We start from the raw sequence: 20,830 nt of genomic DNA on the forward strand, positions 1-20,830 counted from the left end.
TGATCCAAAGGACACCACCCACTACTGTGACTCCAAGGACACCACGACATGAGACATCAAAGGACACCACTACTGAGATCCGATCCAAAGACACCACCCACTACTGCGATCCGGACACCACCACTACTGAGACACCACCCAGTACTGAGACCTCAACAATCCAAAGGACACCACCCACTACTTTGACCTCAATGATCCAAGGACACCACCCATTACTGAGACCTCGACGATCCAAAGGACACCTACTGAGACCACGGTCCAAGGACTACTGAGACACGATCCACACCACCCACTACTGAGACATCCAAAGCACACCACCTACTGAGACATCCAAAGGACCACCCACTACTGAGACTGCGGCGATCCAAAGCACACCACTCACTACTGAGACCATGACGGTCCAAAGGACACCACCCACTACTGAGACCACAATGATCCAAAGGACACCACCCACTACTGAGACCACAACGATCCAAAGGAGCAGCATAACATCTGCCCCTGTGAGTCTCAGGGTCCACCTGTGTGTGTGTTTGTTTTGTCACTTCCTGTCTCAGGGTCCACCTGTGTGTGTGTTTGTTTTGTCACTTCCTGTTTCAGGGTCCACCTGTGTGTGTGTTTGTTTTCACTTCCTGTCTCAGGGTCCACCTATGTGTGTGTTTGTTTTGTCACTTCCTGTCTCAGGGTCCACCTGTGTGTGTGTTTGTTTTGTCACTTCCTGTCTCAGGGTCCACCTGCTCCACGCTGCACGGTGAATGTGATAGGGCTCAGTTTAGAGTCACATTCAGGGGTGGTGACGGTTACCACCGGTGGTCTGTCATGTGACTTCAGCCTGATCGTTGAACACGACACACAGGCTCAGACAGGTGACTGCGACCCATATGGAGCCACTTTGAACCACTTCCTGTGTCGGGCTGAAGGTTTGGAACCTGGGACTTTGTACCAGTTCACTGTGGTTTCAATGAGCGACGGAGAGAAGAGCAGCATGCCAGCACACACAGGTGAGAGGGTGACATCACTGTTTCCATGGCAACATTTACACGGTCACCAAACCACACAAACACACAAATGAAAATAAAATAACCCCCTGCTTTCTAACCCCCCCCCCTCAATCACATGGTGTTACCTTCACTTCCTGTTGTTGTAAGATGTGAAGGTCAGTGACTGAACCTGCACAGTCATGTGACTACATGTCCACAGCAAGGAAATGGGTTCAGGAATTGTCCTCAACATCCTGCCCCTCCCTGTCTCTTCCTCTACTTCCTGTTCGTTTCCATGACAACATCATTGTCCCCACAGAGACCAGATCCAGGATTACATCCCCCCACATACACACAAACACATACACACACACTTTAAAAATCTAAAATCAAATTTCTCACTTGTTTCATTTCTTGTGTTTTAGACCCAGTCAGTCCGGCCGGCTTGGAGGTCCAACTGGACCAGCTTCAGTACGATTCTCCTGGTGTGAGGGTGTCCTGGTCTCGTTCTGCGGGTCATGTGGACTGGTATGATGTGACTTTGGAGGACACTAACTCTGGATCCATCCACAGTACCAGAATCATGGGCTCAGCAATGCCCCGTTCTGGGTTCAGCTCCCTGGTCCCTGGTACTCGGTACACACTGAGTGTGGTGGCTACCAGTGGGAACAGGAGCTCCACACCTCTCCTCACCACAGCAGCTACAGGTGAGTGAGTGTCTCCAGCTTTGATTGTCTCGTTCAGACTTGAGCCAGAGACCTGCTGCTGGAGACTCAGGCATTTTACTTGTCTTCTTGGCCCAGCTCCCTCCTCTGTCCGTGGTCTCCAGGTGGCATCCTTGTCCTCAGACAGCCTTGCAGTGTCCTGGCAGCCGGGGGTGGGCAGAACCGAGCAGATCAGGGTTCTGCTGACAAATGTGGACGGTGTTTTGATGAAGAACGTCACTCTAAAAAATACAACAGTGTCGACTGAGCTGGATGGTCTGCGGCCAGGGACTCTGTACACTGTCACCGTGGTAACAGAGGCTGTAAGCCTGCAGAACTTCATCTCCAGGGAGGCTGCCACAGGTACATATTATGGGATATTTTGTTCTTTTTTTTTAGCTCCAGGTCTATGTTTGACAACAACATTCACATCCAGAGTCCAAATCCAGAGTCCAGGCACACATTGAGAATGCATGTACAATTCTATAGTGCAGATCTAAATCCAGAGTTAGGGGTTAATTAAGATTTTGGATCCACCTCCAGAATTTGCATCCAAATGCAGAATCTGAAACAAGAATCCAAGCCCAAATCCTCGATATGGGTCCAAATCTAGGGTTCAGGTCCAAATCCGAAAACTTAGGCCCAAAATTCAGGTCTAAATGAAAGTCTCTGTTCCAGAGCCATGACTTACTTGGTACCCGTCTCCTTAGTCCCTGCGCCAGTCACAAACCTGAGGCTTGACAACAATGGTAGCTCACACAGTCTGCTGGCATCCTGGGTGTCACCTGAAGGAAGCGTGGACTTTTACCAGGTCACCTTATCGGCTCCAGGATCACCCACCCAACAGCGCCATCTACTGCCCAATATCACCTGGGTGACATTTGGGGGTCTGACACCCGGTCGCTGCTATGAGCTGTTTGTCAGAACCAGAGCTGGAGGTCACAGTTCAGATTCAGCGACTCAAGGGAGGACAGGTAACGATGATCACATGACACAACAACCAGAGAACCAGACATGATTATAATGATATCATGCTGATGATATGGTGACACGATTATGACATCATGATAACATAACAATTTGACGGCATGCTGATGACACCACAGCTCAGTTTCAGGTCTACTCTCCTGTCTTTGTGTCTAACTCTGCATTCTTCCTGTCCCATGTCAGTTCCTGGTCCAGTGAAGTCTCTGTCCATGTCTCCTGTTGGTGAAGAGAGGACACTGAAGCTCAGCTGGACTCCCCCCTCAGGTGATTGGGAGGACTACAGCATTGTACTGAGGAACGGGTCAGTGGTCGTTGTTAACGAGACAACAAATAAACTGAGCCGACACTTGGAGTTCTCCGGCCTCGACCTGGTTCCAGGACGACTCTACAGGGCAGAGGTCACAGTTCACAGTGGTATCCTGAAAAACATGGCAGTCTGCGACGGACGACTGGGTCAGTAAATGTGTATTAAATTGTGTACATCTGTGAGAGCCCATGTGGATTTATTCCTGCCACATTTTCCTGCAGCGCCGCGTCCTGTGCAGCAGCTGTTGGTGCGTCACATTGACGACACGACCCTGAGCGTCCTGTGGCGTCGACCAGTTGGTGAGTGGGATGGTTTCACCGTACTACTCAGGAGGGTGGAGTCTGCCACCGTGGTGGCTCAGAGGTTCCTCCCCTGGGAGTCGAGAGAATGCACCTTTAACCTCCTCACCCCGGGACGTTGCTATGGCGTCACTGTGGTGACCAACAGCGGGAACTTGAGTAGCTCTGCATCTGTTATGGCGCAGACTGGTACGTTTTTCTCTTTGTTGCTGCATGTGTGACAGGTCAGCTAACGGCCAACATGGAAGCTAAAGTGCTAGTTAACGTGACAGCTAAAAGTAGCTAACAGGGTAATTGTGTTAGCTAACATCTTCCAGTCTTGTCTTCAGCTCCAGCTCAGGTGTCCAGGCTGCATATCTCTAACCTCGGCACCGTGGACAGTCTTCAGGCTCAGTGGGGACCAGCTGATGGAGATCTGGACTCGTATCAAGTCCTTTTGATCCACGACAGCAGCGTCATTAAGAATGTGAGCGTTGATGCTAACACCAGCACCATCAGCTTCCAGTGTCTGAGGCCAGGAGCTCTGTACACGCTGGTGCTGACCAGCGTCCGAGCGGGACACACGTCCAGACAGACGGTCGCTGAGGGACGTACAGGTGACACCACACAACTTTTTCTGATCCTCCAAGCATGAAAGTAAACTGATCAATAAACCTGATCGATCACTAACTGAATCAATAAGTTCAGCTGGAACAGTGAGCACAACATTGTTTTTATGGAAGTGTGATTTTTAAGCAGAATAACATCGAAAGGCAGGAATTTGTCAGGAATTCTCAACATGTCAGAGACTTCCTGTCAGAGACTTCCTGTCAGAGACTTCCTGTCTGCAGTGACGTGTGTAGAATATAAACACACTTCCCTCGCTGCAGGAAACAGCTTCAGCTTATGAAGGATTAAATAAATTCATAACGTTTCATATGGTAACAGAACTCAAGTTTACAGAAATATTACGTTTACAAAATAAAACAATAAGAAAAAACAAACTCTTACATGAACTCATCTGCTGTTTTTTGGACTTTGAGAAAATGAGACATTTGTTTGACTCACACACACACACACACACACAGAGTGGAGTTCTCACTGCCATGTCTCTGACCTTGGACAGTCCCGTCCTCTGTTGCCGAGGTGACGGTCAGTAATAATGGACGCATGGACTTCCTCAGCGTGTCGTGGCGCCCGGCTGCAGGTGAAGTGGAGAGTTACCTGGTGACCCTGAGGGACCGGGAGAAGGTTCTTCACACTCTGGCCGTTTCTAAGTCCAGTCCAGAGTGTGTGTTTAACTCTCTGGTGTCGGGACGCCTCTACAACATCTCCATCTCCACCCGCAGCGGCGTCTACTACAACCACACCTTCATCCTGGAGAGAACACGTGAGCACCTTGTCCTGTCTTTCTTCTTTTTGCTTTGTCACCAGTGTCACACTCACTTTTCTCCTTCAGAACCATCAAAGGTCCAGAACCCGACAGCAACCCATGCCGCCCGAGACGACTACCTGAAGGTGTACTGGCATCATGCAGCCGGAGACTTGGACCTATACCAGGTCTTCATCAAACACAACAACGTATTCCTGCAGAACCAGACGGTGGACAAGTCGCAGAACGAGTGTGTGTTTCACGGTCTAGTGCCTGGCCGACTCTACACCATCCTGGTGAACACTCAGAGCGGCAAATATGAGGCCAGCATATCCACACATGGCAGGACCTGTGAGTAACAATGTGATGATGATGTCATCATGATGAAATGTGTGACAGAGCCAGAACCAGAGGTTTTTGTACCTCCTCTGAGTGGACGGACTCATCACAGTGCGGTTTTCTCCGCAACACAAACACGTGACTTGTAAAGCAGTTGTTTTGGGTAAAAGTGAATCATTAGAATCATTAGTTCAGATGAGTTGCCAGAATGGTTCAGTCCTTCAGTGACTGAAGTGAAATCCCAGTTAACGTGGTGGCAATGGCCGGCTTCAGGAGCTGTCTCTAAATACTAGACTTGTAGTCAAGAACACCTAAACCAAGACCAAAACCAAGGCCAATTTGAGACAAGGCCGAGACCAAGACCGTGACTGTGACCGGGAACACGAGACTAAGACTAAGTTCCATTATAACTTGTATGAATTGAAGAACAGCAGTAAACTGAGGTTCAGCTGCACTTCACATTCAATATAGGTTTTATTTCAACTGTACAGAGACAGAGTTCTGTTAGAGGACTGAGGCTCTGTTAGAGGACTGAGACTGTTAGAGGACGGAGACAACTGAGACTGTGTTAGAGGACTGAGACTGTGTTAGAGGACTGAGACGACTGAGAATCTGTTAGAGGACTGGGACGACTGAGACTGTGTTAGAGGACTGAGACGACTGAGACTCTGCTTATATGATGTCATCAATGGGAGACTAATGTTTGTGTCCTGTCCTTGTAGTCCCGGCAACAGTCCGGTCCCTGGCTCTGGCTGGGCGGGGCACAGAGGAGCTGAAGGTAACATGGTGGCCTGCTCCAGGTGATGTGGATCACTACGAGGTGCAGCTGCTCTTCAGTGACATGAAGGTGTTTCCTCCTGTGACTCTGGGCAGCAGCGTGGCCGAGTGTGTCCTTTCTTCATTGACGCCTGGACGTCTTTACAAGATACTGGTCTCTACCTTCAGCGGCCCCAACCAGAGGACACTGTTCATTGAGGGGCGCACAGGTGAGTACAGCCCATTTCATGTTATCCAGTCAGAAGAACCATAATCTGAAACAGGATCTGTTATCTCTGTCCTTCAGTTCCAAGCAGAGTGAAGAACATCCACCTGAGCAGCAGCGAGGACAGCAGTCTGAAGGTGAGCTGGACGCCAGGAGAGGGCGACGTAGACCAACATTCTGTGATTCTGTTCAGAGATGACCGACAGCTCGACGTCCGACGTGTCCCCAAACACCAGAACCAGGTGACGTTTGGGTCTCTGCAGCCTGGACAGAAGTACAGGGTGACGGTGACGTCAGTGAGCGGAAAACTGCTCAACAACAACACTGCCTCGGGACGAACAGGTGAGAACACCTGAGAACACCTGAATACTCACCTGTACTCACCCGTACACATCTGTACACACCTGTACTCAACTGTGAACACATACAGTTGCAAGAAAAAGTCCCTTTGGAATTATCTAGATTTCTGCACAAATTGGTCTTAAAATGTGATCTGGTCTTCATCTAAGTCACAACAACAGACACACACACAGTCTTCTTAAACTAATACCTCACAAACAATTATATGTTTTTATGTTTTTATTGAACACACAATGTAAACATTCACAGTGCAGGGTGGAAAAAGTATGTGAACCCTTAGGCTAATGACTTCTCCAAGAGTTCATCGGAGTCAGGAGTCAGACGACCTGGTGCCTGTTTCAGAAAGCAGGTTCAACAAACTCTGAGTTAAAACCTTAACTCTAGGTTGGCCAACTCTGAGGTGTCAAACTCTGATTTTTTGTTTCAGAACAGTTGATCAGCATTAGTTCAATCAACTCTGAGTGTGCTAAAATCAGATGTTCAGAAGCAGTGAGCACGCCACCCCTATATAGTCAGAATTATATGATCTTTATATGATCTTTATATGATGGCATTTATATCATTTGGGCACCCACGGGCAAAAATATAAATCTGAGCCTATGCCTCCGATACTATCGCTGCCAAACTATGTATCATACATCATATCTTAATACACAAACCACATTTTTGAATTCTAAATGACTAATTTCTCGCCTCAAATGATCTGAGCCAGCGAATCATTTCATCAGGACAGGCCGAGGTAACTATCTCCTTTGGACACTAAGCGTTCGCTGAGGCAAAGCTGATCACCTCTGATACCGTCGCTGCCAAACTATATATATACATCATATCTTCATACACAAACCACATTTTTGAATTCTAAATGATCATTTAATTGCCTCAAATGATCTTAAAACTGCGCTCGGGGACTCAGAAAAATATTTATTTCAGGTTTATATTTATTTTCTCTGCTGCTATGCTGTGATACATGGCAGCCATGCCATTTCAGACCAAAGCAATGAATCAGACTCGATCAGCATTAGCCCCGCCCTCTGACTTTGATGGGAGAGTTTGACAGATAAAATAAATTAATGATCCACTGCAACACGGACCATGAAATAATTAAATGTGTCATTAATTAATTAATTAAATACATGCATTTAATTATTTCGTGACACATTTAATTATTTCATGACACATTTAATTATTTCATGACACATTTAATTATTTCATGACACATTTAATTATTTCATGACACATTTAATGAATGATTTAATGGTGTATTTATTTATTTACTTTTGGCCCTTTTGGTCCTCCATACAAACTGACTCACTTCTTTTGACTCTATTTCACATTAAAACATCTTGCTTAACACTATTTCATGACTATATTTCCACGTGTAAATATAAACACAGTCACTGGAATGCTTGTCTACAGGGAGATTCTAAGCTCACTTCTAAACTCAAGTCTAGTCACTTCTAAACTACAGTGAAGTTAAAGTGTTTCCAGCTGCATCAGAAATATTCACATCAGCTAAAATCTCCATCATGATGTGATCTATGACAGGAACATTTCACAGCAATGTCTACAGAGAGTGTCTACAGTGATGATGAGCCTACAGTAACACACGGTAAAACAATCTGACACAGTCTTAATGTGCACACAGTCACAGTGTTGGTGTGAACTACGGGGGAGCCAGGAGGGTCTCTGCCCCCCTTAATGAGACATGAGCTCCCCTGGAAACATGATTTGTATGTGAGCCCTCCCCCCAAACCTGCGGTATAGTTTGCAGACTGGAAGTAACATCTGATTGGGATTTCGATGTTTTGAAAGATTTCATTGATTTCGCATGTGAATGCTCTGATACGTGTTCTGAGATCGAATTTATGAATGACTTGCATAAAGCTGGACAGGGTTAGAAAAGTATCTCTAAAAGCTTTGATGCTCATCAGTCCACAGTAAGACAAATGGAGAAAGTTCAGCACTGTCACTACTCTCCCTAGGAGTGGCCTTCCTGTAACAATGACTGTAAGAGCACAGCGCAGACCGCTCAGTGAGGTGAAGAAGAATTCTAGAGTGTCAGCTAAAGACTTACAGAAATCTCTGGCACATGCTAACATCTCTGTTGACAAACCTACGATACGTAAAACATTGAACAAGAATGGAGTTCATGGGAGGACAACACAGAGGAAGCCACTGCTATCCAAAAAACCCCATTGCTGCACATTTGAATTTGCAAATGAGCACCTGGATGTTCCACAGCACTACTGGCAAAATATCCTGTGGACAGAAGAAACCAAAGTTACTAACCCTAAAGTTTTTTGGAAGGAACACACAACGCTATTTGTGTGGAGAAAAAAAGGCACAGCACACCAACATCAAAACCTCATCCCAACTGTGAAGCATGGTGGAGGAGGCATCATGGTTTGGGGCTGCTTTGCTGCCTCAGGGCCTGATTGTCATCATCAATGAAAAAGTTTATCAAGACATTTTGCAGGAGAACTTAAGGCCACCTGTCCACCAACGGAAGCTCGACAGAGGATGAAGCAACAGGACAACAACACAAAGCACAGAAGTAAATCAACAACAGAAGAAAATACACCTTCTGGGATGATCCAGTCAGAGTCCTGACCTCAACCCGATTGAGATGCTATGATATGACCTCAAGAGAGCGATTCACACCAGACGTCCCAAGAATATTGCTGAACTGAAACAGTTTTGTAAAGAGGAATGGTTCATACTTCCTCCTGACTGTTGTGCAGGTCTGATCTGTTGGTTGAGGTTATTGTTGTTAATGGAGGGTCAATCAGTTATTAAATCAAGGGTTCATATACTTTTTCCACCCTGCACTGTGAATGTTTACATTGTGTGTTCAATAAAAACATATAATTGTTTGTGAGGTATTAGTTTAATAAGACAGTGTTTGTCTATTGTTGTGACTTTCAGATCAGATCACAATCTATGATCAATTTATACAGAAATCCAGATAATTCCAAAGGGTTCACATACTTTTTCTTGCAACTGTATATATGTACACATATATATATATTGTATATAAAAATCTGACTGATTTGTTAAAACATTGATTCATGTGTCCAGTTCCTGCCGCAGTGAAGGCGCTGCAGGTGGAGAACCTTCACACCACCTGCAGCCTCCAGGTGAGCTGGCAGGAAGCTGTGGGCGTGGCTGACGGCTACATTCTGCAGGTGCAAGATGACAGAGGCACTTTGGTGATGAATGCCTCGCAGACACACGGACACACCAGCTACAGGTTTGACCGCCTCACACCGGGAAGGAAATACAGAGTCCTGGTCCAGACCGCCAGCGGAGGTGTCTTCAGCACCGGGGTCAGCGCCGATGCACGGACACGTAAGACGACTTTTTACACGTTGAACACAAAATGTTTTCTAACTTTATTATTTACAACAAACTGTACATGATATGTAGAGGGTTAACGCATGAATACTGTGAACACATGAAGACTGTCAATATGTGAAGACTGTGAATACATGAATACTGTGAACACATGAAGACTGTGAACATTACATTACATTACATGTCATTTAGGAGACGCTTTTATCCAAAGCGACTTACAATAAGTGCATTTAAACATTTGGGTAAAAACAAGAACTAGAAATAAGTAAGAGCTTCAAGTAAGCCAAACTATAAAGTGCTAGTCATAAGTGCGACGTTTAAGCAAGTGATAAATTTTTTTATTTTTTTTGTCGTCGTCATCTTAGTCGAGGTAGAGTCGGAAGAAATGTGTTTTTAGTCGGCGGCGGAAGATGTGGAGGCTTTCCGCTGTCCGGATGTCGATGGGGAGCTCGTTCCACCATTTGGGAGCGAGGACAGTGAACAGTCTCGAGTTCTGCGAATGCCTCTGCGATCCGATGCAGAGGAGAGTGGGCGGGCTGGGGTGTAGGTTTTGATCATGTCCTGGATGTAGTCTGGACCGGATCCGTTTGTAGCATGGAACGCAAGCACTAGAGTCTTGAAGCGGATGCGAGCAGCTACAGGAAGCCAGTGAAGGGAGCGGAGGGGCGGTGTAGTGTGGGAGAACTTTGGTAAGTTGAAGACCAGTCGAGCTGCTGCATTCTGGATGAGTTGCAGAGGTCGTATGGCACACGCAGGGAGACCAGCCAGGAGGGAGGTGCAGTAGTCCAATTGTGAGATGACAAGAGCCTGGACCAGAACCTTTGCCGCCTTCTAACCCAGAAGGCACAGGTCCTTCTGATGTTGTGTAATATGTATCTGCAAGATCGAGCTGTTGCAGCAATGTTGGCAGGAGAGATGGTCATCAAGTGTCACACTCAAACTCGGTCCTGTCGAGATTGAGTTTCAGGTGATGGTCAGACGTCCACTGAGAGATGTGGGTCAGACAAGCGGAGATCCGTTCTGCTACATGTGTGTCGGAGCTGGGAAAAGAGAGAATGAGTTGGGTGTCATCGGTGTAGCTGTGGTAGGAAAAACCATGAGAGAGAATAACAGAACCAAGAGAGTTGGTGTATAGAGAGAAGAGGAGAGGGCCCAAGACAGAACCCTGAGGGACCCCAGTAGCTAGAGGACAGGGTTCAGACACGGATCCTCTCCAGGTTACTCTGTATGTTCGGTTTTGAAGATAGGACGAGAGAAGGGTAAGTGCAGAGCCTGAGACACCTAGTTCTTGAAGGGAGGAAGTCAGGATCTGGTGGTTAACTGTGTCAAACGCTGCAGAAAGGTCCAAGAGGATGAGCACAGAGGAGAGAGAGGCAGCCCTGACTCAGTGACCTGCTTTAAAACCAGACTGAAGAGGATCAAGAAGGTTGTTCCGGTGAAGGTAGGAGGAGAGTTGATTAAAGATAGCGCGCTCCAGAGTTTTGGAGAGAAAAGGAAGAAGAGAGACAGGTCTGTAGTTATTAACTTCAGACGGGTCAAGGGTGGGTTTTTTAAGGAGGGGGGTCACTCTGGCCTCTTTAAGAGAGTCCGGAAAGCAACCAGATGATAGCGATGTGTTAATGAGGTGGGTGAGGAAAGGAAGAAGATCAGAAGCAATTGACTGAAGAAGGTGAGAGGGGATAGGGTCAAGGGGGCAGGAGGTGGGGCGGGCAGAGGTTATTAGGGAAAGAACTTGATCCTGAGATAGAGGGGAGAAAGAGGATAGAGAAGGAGCTGAATGTGTGGTTGGTAGAGTGGTGAGATCAGGAGGTGGGGTTGAGAAAGAAGAGCGAATGTCATCTACTTTTTTGTGAAGTAGTTGACAAAGGGAATTGGTAGAAGGGAGGAGGGGGGTGGAGGGGTCAAGGAGGTTAGAGAAGATCGAGAAAAGTTTTTTGGGGTTAGAGAAAGAGGATTGAATTTTAGTCTGATAGAAAAAATTGTTTGGCGGCTGCAGAGATAGAGGCAGTGAAGGTGGAGAGGAGAGAGTGATAGGAAAGCAGGTGTTTTGATTTCCTCCATTTCCTTTCTGCTGCCCGTATCGTGGCTCTCTCAGCACGCACTGAGTCAGACAACCACGGGGCTGGGGAGGACTTACGAACCCGCCGTGAAGTAAGAGGACAGAGAGAGTCAAGAGAGGAGGACAGAGTAGAGAGGAAGGTCTCTGTGGCAGAGTTGGGATGCATGAGGGAGAAGGAGTCAGCTGAAGGAAGTGCTGATAGAACAGTTGAGGAGAGAGAGGAGGGAGAGAGAGAGCGAATGTTGCGACGGAAGTGCAATATCTGATGAGATGAGATCATCAGATTGGGAGAGTGGGAGAGAGTAGGAAATGAAGAAATGATCAGAGACATGAAGTGGGGTTACCTTGAGGTCGGAGGTGGAGCAGTTTCTGGTGAAGATGATGTCAAGGTGGCCATTTTCTGGGATGTTTGAAAGGAGGACATCTAGTTCCTCCAAAAAGTGTCCCAATGGGCCTGGTGGATGGTAGATGACAACAATGATTAGTTTTACTGGGTGAGTTACAGTTACAGCATGAAATTCAAACGACTGTGAAGAGAAGTGCGGCAGTGGGTAAAGAGTGAAAGTCCAGTTACCCGCCACCTATGTGAAGACTGTGAACACATGAATACTGTGAATATGTAAAGACTGTGAACACATGAAGACTGTAAACATGTAAACACATGAAGACTGTGAACACATGAAGACTGTAAACATGTAAACACATGAAGACTGTGAACACATGAATACTGTGAACACAGGAAGACTGTGAATATGTGAACACATGAAGACTATTGACATGTGAACACATGAAGACTGTTGACATGTGAACACATGAAGACTGTGCACATGTGACCACATGAAGACTGTTGACATGTGAACACATGAAGACTGTTCACATGTGACCACATGAAGACTGTTGACATGTGAACACATGAAGACTGTGCACATGTGACCACATGAAGACTGTTGACATGTGAACACTTAAAAACTGTGAACATATGAACACATGAAGACTGTGAACATGTGAACACATGAAGACTGCCAGACATTCTCTTCCCCTCAGGTCCTGCTGTTGTCACTGATCTGTCCATTAAGTCCAACAGCACCAGCAGCCTGTCTTTCCTCTGGTCGCCACCGGAGGGCGACTTGGACCTGTATGAAGTCATCCTGTATCGCAGCGATGAGTCGCTGCAGGAGCGGCGCCGTCTTCTGGCCAATGGGCGCCAGTGCACTTTCCATGGTCTCACACCTGGAAGGGCGTACAAGGTGGTGATTGTAACTCTGAGCGGCGAGCAGAGCAACCAGACGTTCATGTGGGCCAGGACAGGTGAGCAGATGAACACGCACACAAACACACAAATGAATGAGTAAACACACATCACAATGGAGGTCACTGATCCTTCACTGATGTCTTCAGTGCCAGCAGCTGTTCTTTCCCTCAGAGTCGGGACTGGAAACCAGTCCGACTCTCTGCTGGTGACGTGGGATCGCGGTGTTGGTGACGTGAGCGGCTTCCTGTTGTGTCTTTATGACCGTGGTGGTGAGCGTCAAGCAGAGGAGCGACTGGGTTCAGAGGTCACTGGGTTTGTATTCTCGGGTCTGGTCCCAGGACGACTGTATCGAGCCGAGATGCTGAGTCTGAGTGGTGAGCTCTGTAACAGAGTCGGCGCCGTGGGTCGGACAGGTGAGTCCAGCTGATGTTTAGTTTGCTGTTCGCTGTCACGTGATGCAGAAACAACAATTTTATTCTTTCTGCCCATTCCCCCCCCCAGCTCCACGACCTCCAACTTCCATCCTGTTTGGGGCCGTAACCAACACCTCTCTGGAGATGACCTGGAACAGTCCTGTAGATTCCGACTATGACAACTTCGACCTTCAGTGGACTCCAGAGGATCAGCTGTCCATCATCAACCCTTACCACAGCCGCACATCCGGCAGCCGCCTCCTGAGGGGGCTGTTCCCTGGACGACTCTACACCTTCAGTCTCCGCACAGTCAGCGGCGCGACAGAACCGGGGACCTGGCTCACATACAGCACACCCATCCACTACAGCATCAGAACCAGTAGGTGGCAGCAGTTGTTACACAGTATAGTTCTCTAGGTAACCAGTTACAACTCCAAGACACTTCAGGTGAGGGATTCAAGGTCATGTTGTCGACGTGTCTTGTTGTTGCAGAGCCAGAGCGAGTCCAGAGCCTCCACTGTCATCCTCAGAGCTCCACCTCCATCGCTTGTTCCTGGGCACCTCCAGTGGCCGACTATGACTCCTACATCATAGATTGTCTCCACAAGGATTCGTGGACGCTGGTCTACTCCCGACGCACTGGGAAAAATGCCACCGCCTACGTTATCACACAGCTGGAGCCACATAAACACTACAGTGTCTCAGTGAAGGTGATGTCGGACAGGACAACCAGCGATGAGGCTCAGGACAGCGTGGTCACCATGATCGACCGTAAGTGGACGTGCACTTGAATGACATCACTGAACGGGTCACATTCTGAAACACAACTCCACATGCAGGTCCTCCAGTCCCACCCCTCCACAACAGGGTTAGTCAGAAGGTTGTTGTGGTCACCACTTCCTCCATCACCTTTAAGTTCAACTGCAGCTGGTTCAGTGACGTCAATGGTGCCATTAGGTTCTTCACTGTGGTAGTGACCGAGTCAGAAGGTACTGACACCCTGTCACCATGTCTCATGTCTCATGTCTCATTGGCCGGGTTGATCTCAGCTCTTCTTCTTCTGCAGGTTCTGTTAATGTGCAGCCAGTGCAGCAGCACCCACTACCTTCCTACCGGGACTACAGATCCAACAGTTCCATCAAGTTCTACCAGACCAGCTACTTCACCAGTCACTGTGAACAGGGCCCCGACTCCGCCCAAAGCTTCCAGATCAGTCTGGGGACGGGGATGAAGCCACTGGGGGGCACCTGTGATCCAGAGACCAGCAAAGACCAGAATCACTTCTGTGACGGGCCACTGAAGCCTAAGACGGCCTACAGGTCCAAAGTCTAACTGAACTAATGATGTGACCAAAACTGATCAACACCAGATTTGACGTATTGTTGGCGTGTTGTTGGCGTGTTGTTGGTGTGTTGTTGACGTGTTGTTGGCGTGTTGTTGACGTGTTATTGGTGTGTTGTTGACGTGTTGTTGACGTGTTGTTGGAGTGTTGTTGATGTGTTGTTGACGTGTTGTTGACATGTTGTTGACGTTGTGTTTTTTCCAGACTCAGTGTCCGAGCGTTCACTCAGCTGTTTGGTGAAGACAACAGCGCCACCACTGTCTCTCCTCTGTATGCCGACACTTACCTGTCACTTCCTGTCATCACTGAAGCTGGTGAGGAAGGACCTTCGTCATCATCACTTCTTTTTACACACACACACACACACAACTGTGTAACTGTGTGTGTGTGCGCTGCAGAGCCTCTGAATGGTGTGATCGAGGGCGTCAGTGCTGGTCTGTTCCTCATCGCCATGATGGTGGGAGTCATCGCTCTGATCATCTGTAAACACAAGGCTCACAAAGTGTAAGTGTCTACACACACAAAACACACTGTTAAGTTTTATGAGTGTAGTTAACCAGTTGTGTTGTTTCATTAACTTGTTTCCAACCAGTTGTGTGTTTACATTAACTTGTTTCTAACCAGTTGTGTTGTTTCATTAACTTGTTTCCAACCAGTTGAGTTGTTACATTAACTTGTTTCTAACCAGTTGTGTGGTTACATTAACTTGTTTCTAATCAGCTGTGTTGTTTCATTAACTTGTTTCTAACCAGTTGTGTTGTTTCATTAACTTGTTTCTAACCAGTTGTGTTGTTACATTAACTTGTTTCTAACCAGTTGTGTGGTGTTTCAGTGTTGTGGAGAGAGCGACCATTGGGATGAATGTAAAGAGAGAGAGCGCACCATCAGCAGGTCATCTTGGGGTCAGAGGGTAAGTGATGAAGTGATGAAGTGATGAATGAGTCATTGTTGTTGTTTATCTTGGACTAACATACTGTTTACTGTTGCGCCGCCCCCCCCCACACACACACAGGCAACGCCACATCTCCAGGTGAGAAGTCCAACTCCTTCATCTTCACATCATGTGTTGTCTGCTTGAGTTGTTGTGGTGAATGTTTTACCTTCTCCTTCAGTCCTGTTAGGATCCTGAACTTTGAATCTCACCTCCTCAAACTTCAGGCTGACTCCAGTTACCTGCTCTCAGAGGAATACGAGGTGAGTTACTGCAATGACTCCTGGGAAACTGAGTGCTCTCTCCTGACTCTGTTCTGTGGATTCTTCTCCACCAGGACCTGAAGGACGTCGGTCGTAATCAGCCTATGGACTATGCACTGCTGCCAGAGAACCGCGGGAAGAACCGATACAACAACATCTTGACCTGTGAGTATCTGCAGCTCCGCCCACAAAGGGGACAGGATGGGATTGGGGGCAGTGTCTCACTTATGTGTGGATTCTGTGTGCAGATGACTCGACAAGAGTGAAGTTGTCCTACATAGATGACGACCCCTGCTCAGACTATATCAATGCCAGCTACATCCCAGTGAGACCTCTTCTGACATCATCTTCTGACATCACTTCCTGATCACGTGACATCATCTTCTGACATCACTTCCTGATCACGTGACACCATGGTGACCTGTTTGTATTTTTCAGGGTAATAACTTCCGTCGGGAGTACATCGCCACTCAGGGACCTCTGCCCGGGACCAAAGACGATTTCTGGAAGATGGTGTGGGAGCAAAACGTCCACAACATTGTGATGGTCACTCAGTGTGTGGAGAAAGGACGAGTGAGTGACCTCTGACCTCCGACATTTGTAGAAGCATGACTTGATTTGTTCTTCACCAAGTATTATCACTTAATCACTGTTTTACGTGCTAACTTAGTTAAAGCCTATCTAACTTAGTAAAGGCCTATCTGACTTAGTTGAGGCCTATCTATAGCATAGTTAAGGCCTATCATGAGCAACTCATCATTAGTTTTACTAATGTAGTTAACTACTGTAAGAGCTGAAACATTATTGCTGTACAAGTGAAGTTACCTAACGTTAGCAACACTGTATTAATTGCACAAGCAATGTTATTATAGTTAACAAAAACTAACCAAATAACCAATACTAAAATTGAAAAAAACATTTTCTAACCCTAACCCTAAAATAAATATGAAAAAAGGACAAAAAACTAACTAGAGATTAAAAACGATAACTAACTGAAACTGAATTGTGTTTATAAAACTAGGTTGACTGTGTTTAGGTTGACTGTGTTGTCTCAGCTGCTGTTTACTGCATTGAGGTTGACTATGTTGAGGTTGACTGTGTACTATGCTGAGACTTGTTTGACTGCGCTGAATGAGGCTGACTGAGGAGGCTGACTTGACTGTGTTTGAGGAGGCTATGCTCAGCTGCTGACCAAGTGTTGAGGCTGACTGTGTTGAGGCTACTGTTGCTGAGGCTTATGTTGAAGGTTACTTTGTTGACTGTCCCAGCCGCTGCTTACTGTGCTGAGGTTGACTATGCTGAGGCTCAGCCAGCTGTTTACTGGGAGCTTGCTGTCTCCAGCCGCTGCTCTACTGTGTTGAGTCGCTGAGTTTGACCTCTTGCGCTGCCGTTTACTGTGTTGAGGAGGTTGACTATGTTGAGTTGACTGCTGAGGTTGAATGTTGTCTCAGCTGCTGTTTACTGTGTTGAGGTTGACTATGGGGGTGACTATGTTGAGGCTGTCTTGCTGTTGTCTCAGCCGCTGTTTTACTGAGTTGACTGGCATGAGGTTGACTGTGCTGAGGCTGGACTGTGTTGACAGCTGCTGCTTACTGTGCTGAGGTTGACTGTTGGGAGGCTGACTATGCTGAGGCTAAGTGCTGAAGGACTGTTGCTGAGGCTGACTGCTGAGGCTGACTGTGCTGTCTGCTGAGCTGCTGCTTTGTTGCTGGAGGTTGACTATGGGTTGACTGGAGACTGTGCTCAGCCGCCGTTTACTGTGTTGGAGGCTTGACTATGCTGCTTTGCTGAGGCTGACTGTGCTGTCTGCTGCTATTTACTGTGCTGTTGAGGCTGGACTGTGCTGAGGGACTGTGCTGAGGCTGACTATGCTGTTGAGCCGGGTGCTGAGGCTGACTGTGTTGGGGCTGACTATGTTGGGAAGCTGACTTTGCTTGAGGCTGAGGCTGGACTGTGTGAGGCTCTGGACTGCTGTCTGAGGCCACTGTGCTGAGGTTTGAGAGGAAGCTGGACTGCTGAGGCTGGATTTGTGCTGAGGGTGACTCATGCTGAGGCTGACTGTGCTGTCTCAGCTGCTGTTTACTGTGCTGAGTTGGACTGTGAGGCTGACTGGCTGGAGGCTGACTGACTATGCTGAGGCTGACTGCTGGAGGCTGACTATGCTTGAGACTGTGCTGAGGCTGACTGCTGAGGCTGACTGCTGAAGCTGACCTTGCTGGACTGGGACTATGCTGAGGCTGACTGTGCTGAGGCTGACTGTGCTGTCTCAGCTGGTTGACTGACTATGTTGACTTTGCTGAGGCTGCTGACTGTGCTGTCTCGCTGATTTACTGTGTTGAGGCTGACTCATGAAGCTTGACTGTGCTGACTGTGCTGACTCAGCTGCTTGTGCTGAAGCTGACTGACTGCTGAGGTTGACTATGCTGTGCTGAAGTTGACTGCTGAGGTTGACTGTGCTGAGGCTGACTATGCTGAAGCTGACACCGTGCTGAGGCTGACTGTACAGGCGACTGAGTGCTGGGAGGCTGACTTTGCTGGAGGTGCTGATGGTTGAGGCTGACTATGCGCTGAAGCTGACTTTTTGGGAGGCTGACTGAGCTCATGCTGAGGCTGGCTGTGCTGAGGCTGTGTGGGAGGCTGAGCTGCTGCTTCACTGTGCTGAGGCTGAGGCTCATGACTGAGTGGACTTTGTTGAGGTGACTGTGCTACTCTCTGAGCCTTGCTTGAGGTTGACTTTGCTGAGGTTGACTGACTGTGCTGACTCAGCTGCTGCTTACTGCGCTGAAGGACTGTGCTGGAGGTTGACTGTGTTGAGGTTGACTCAAAGCTGGGACCGTGTTGGAGGCTGACTATGCTGGAAGCTGACTGTGCTGAGGAGGCTGACTGCTGGGAGGCTGACTAAGTGCTGGATCAAAGCTGTGCTGAGGTTGAGGGAAGTGCTGACTATGACTGTGACTGTGCTGACCAGGCCGTTGACTATGCTGAGGCTGGAAGCTGACTGACTGTATGCTGAAGCTGGGAGGCTGGAGGCTGACTGCGCTGGAAGCTGACTAAGCTGCTGTTGGAAGTTGAGACCTGACTGGTGAGGCTGGAAGTGGTGCTGAAGTTGACTTTGTTGAGTCATTATTGGCTGAGGCTGACTTGCTGAGGCCTGGCTTCTGATTCTGGGAGATCTGATGACTGTGCTGAGGACTGTGCAAGGACTGTGCGGGAGGCTGACTAGCTGTCTGTTTGACCTGAAGTGGTGCTGAGGCTGACTGTGCTGGAGGCTTATGCTGAGGACTGTGTTGAGGTTGACTGCTCCAGCTGCGTTTACTCCCCTGCAGGTAAAGTGTGTGATCTTTACATGTTCATCTTCATCGCCAGAGTCTGTTTTATCATCTTCATTACGACTGTGTTGAGGTTGACTGTGTTGAGGTTGACTATGTTGAAGTTGACTGTGTTGAGGTTGACTGTGTTGTCTCAGCTGCTGTTTACTCCCCTGCAGGTAAAGTGTGATCATTATTGGCCGTTTGACCAGGATTCTCTGTTCTATGGAGATCTGATCGTCAGGATGACGTCAGAGTCTGTTTTACCTGAGTGGACGATACGAGAGTTCAACATGTGCAGCGTACGTCTTTACATGCGCCATCTTCATCGTCATCATCTTCATTATCGTCTTCATCATCATAATCTGTGTGTGTGTGTGTGTGTGTTAGGAGGAGCAGCTCAGCTTCTCTCGTCTGATTCGTCAGTTTCACTACACTGTGTGGCCTGATCATGGTGTTCCAGAGACGACTCAGTCCCTGATCCAGTTTGTCAGAACTGTCAGAGACTATGTCAACAGAAGCCCAGGATCTGGACCCACCGTGGTCCACTGCAGGTACAGAACTTACACACACAGAACTGACTTCTTCTTCACTGTGTATTTGGTTCTGACTCTGCTTTTGTTGTGGACTCTGGTTCGGACTGTGAACCAGGTGACTTGTTCTGTGTCTGATTTTGAATCTGGTTCTCTGAATTGGATCCAGGAATAAAAACCAAATAAGAACAATGTGATCAATGAAGTCACAGTGTGTTTGTGTGTGTCATCAGTGCTGGTGTTGGTCGTACTGGGACCTTCATTGTTCTGGACCGAGTTCTACAGCAACTCGACACCAAAGATACAGTGGACATCTACGGGTCTGTGTTTGACCTGAGACTACACAGATCACACATGGTCCAGACTGAGGTAATACACACACACATGCACTACACACACACAAACACACACACTAATCACAGGTGTGGATTATTCAATAATACTGAATGTGTGTGTGTGTTGTCAGCGTCAATACTCTTTCCTGCATCAGTGTGTCAGAGATGTTCTCAGAGCCAGAAGACTTCTCCACAGTGAGCATGAGAACTCTCTCTGTATGGTCTATGAGAACATGAAAGTGAGCAGTCACACAGATCACTCATCAATGTTTCACGATCAATGATCAATTATTAAAGATTAAAGATCACTGATCAATGTTTAATGATCAATTATTAAACATCAATTATTAAAGATCAAAGCTGATGAGTGTGTGTTTGTTCTTGTTTACAGAAACACTGAACTCCAGACGTTAAACCTCAACAAGAAATGACATCACTCAACTGTATATACATACAAACAAATATATATATGTACGTATACATCATGTGTTCATCACATAAACAGTAAATAAATTACAGTTAAATTATATATTTATTCTGTGTCTGTTTCATCTTTAAAGGGACAGTTCATGTAACAACTTAATAAAAAAAGTTAATAAAGTTTATATGATATTTACGTCACATGATCCCGTCTTTATCTCACCGTGAGACAGACATTTGTAAAGCACTCACTCTCCCACACCAAAGTCCAGAGAGAACATCACAGGAGGTGCTGGTCCTCTGCTGCCTCCTGT

At 47.3% G+C, this 20,830-nt stretch overlaps 1 protein-coding gene across 2 annotated transcripts; it reads left to right on the forward strand.

Moving 5' to 3' along the window:
* Positions 1 to 336: 336 nt before the first annotated feature.
* On the forward strand, positions 337 to 20,607 carry LOC122762340 (receptor-type tyrosine-protein phosphatase beta-like). 2 transcript variants are annotated; one of them, XM_044017529.1, is made up of 32 exons: positions 337 to 500; positions 725 to 998; positions 1,403 to 1,684; positions 1,781 to 2,044; positions 2,392 to 2,655; positions 2,852 to 3,121; positions 3,197 to 3,463; positions 3,604 to 3,870; positions 4,380 to 4,643; positions 4,713 to 4,976; positions 5,687 to 5,950; positions 6,028 to 6,288; positions 9,385 to 9,654; positions 12,764 to 13,027; positions 13,118 to 13,384; positions 13,473 to 13,763; positions 13,877 to 14,155; positions 14,224 to 14,373; positions 14,451 to 14,703; positions 14,931 to 15,040; positions 15,125 to 15,230; positions 15,559 to 15,636; positions 15,739 to 15,756; positions 15,839 to 15,920; positions 15,995 to 16,085; positions 16,169 to 16,245; positions 16,359 to 16,493; positions 19,408 to 19,530; positions 19,619 to 19,782; positions 19,995 to 20,130; positions 20,228 to 20,335; positions 20,488 to 20,607. In XM_044017529.1, exons 1-32 carry the CDS (start codon positions 393 to 395, stop codon positions 20,494 to 20,496), a joined length of 6,060 nt encoding a protein of 2,019 aa, XP_043873464.1. In that variant the 5' UTR covers positions 337 to 392; the 3' UTR covers positions 20,497 to 20,607. The 2 variants fall into 2 exon arrangements, with proteins under 2 accessions (XP_043873464.1, XP_043873465.1); XM_044017530.1 differs by having other exon boundaries at positions 20,228 to 20,291; positions 20,488 to 20,587.
* The last annotated feature ends 223 nt before the right edge of the window (positions 20,608 to 20,830 follow it).

This window comes from Solea senegalensis, unplaced genomic scaffold, assembly GCF_019176455.1.
Source record: "Solea senegalensis isolate Sse05_10M unplaced genomic scaffold, IFAPA_SoseM_1 scf7180000015564, whole genome shotgun sequence".
Taxonomy (NCBI): domain Eukaryota; kingdom Metazoa; phylum Chordata; class Actinopteri; order Pleuronectiformes; family Soleidae; genus Solea; species Solea senegalensis.

Excerpts from the sequence above, each read along its gene's own strand:
- LOC122762340 (XM_044017529.1), top strand. The coding sequence starts at position 393 with ATGACGGTCCAAAGGACACCACCCACTACTGAGACCACAATGATCCAA. Across the intron at positions 13,028-13,117 it reads GTTCATGTGGGCCAGGACAG|TGCCAGCAGCTGTTCTTTCC; the intron begins GTGAGCAGATGA and ends TGATGTCTTCAG. Across the intron at positions 13,385-13,472 it reads CGGCGCCGTGGGTCGGACAG|CTCCACGACCTCCAACTTCC; the intron begins GTGAGTCCAGCT and ends TCCCCCCCCCAG.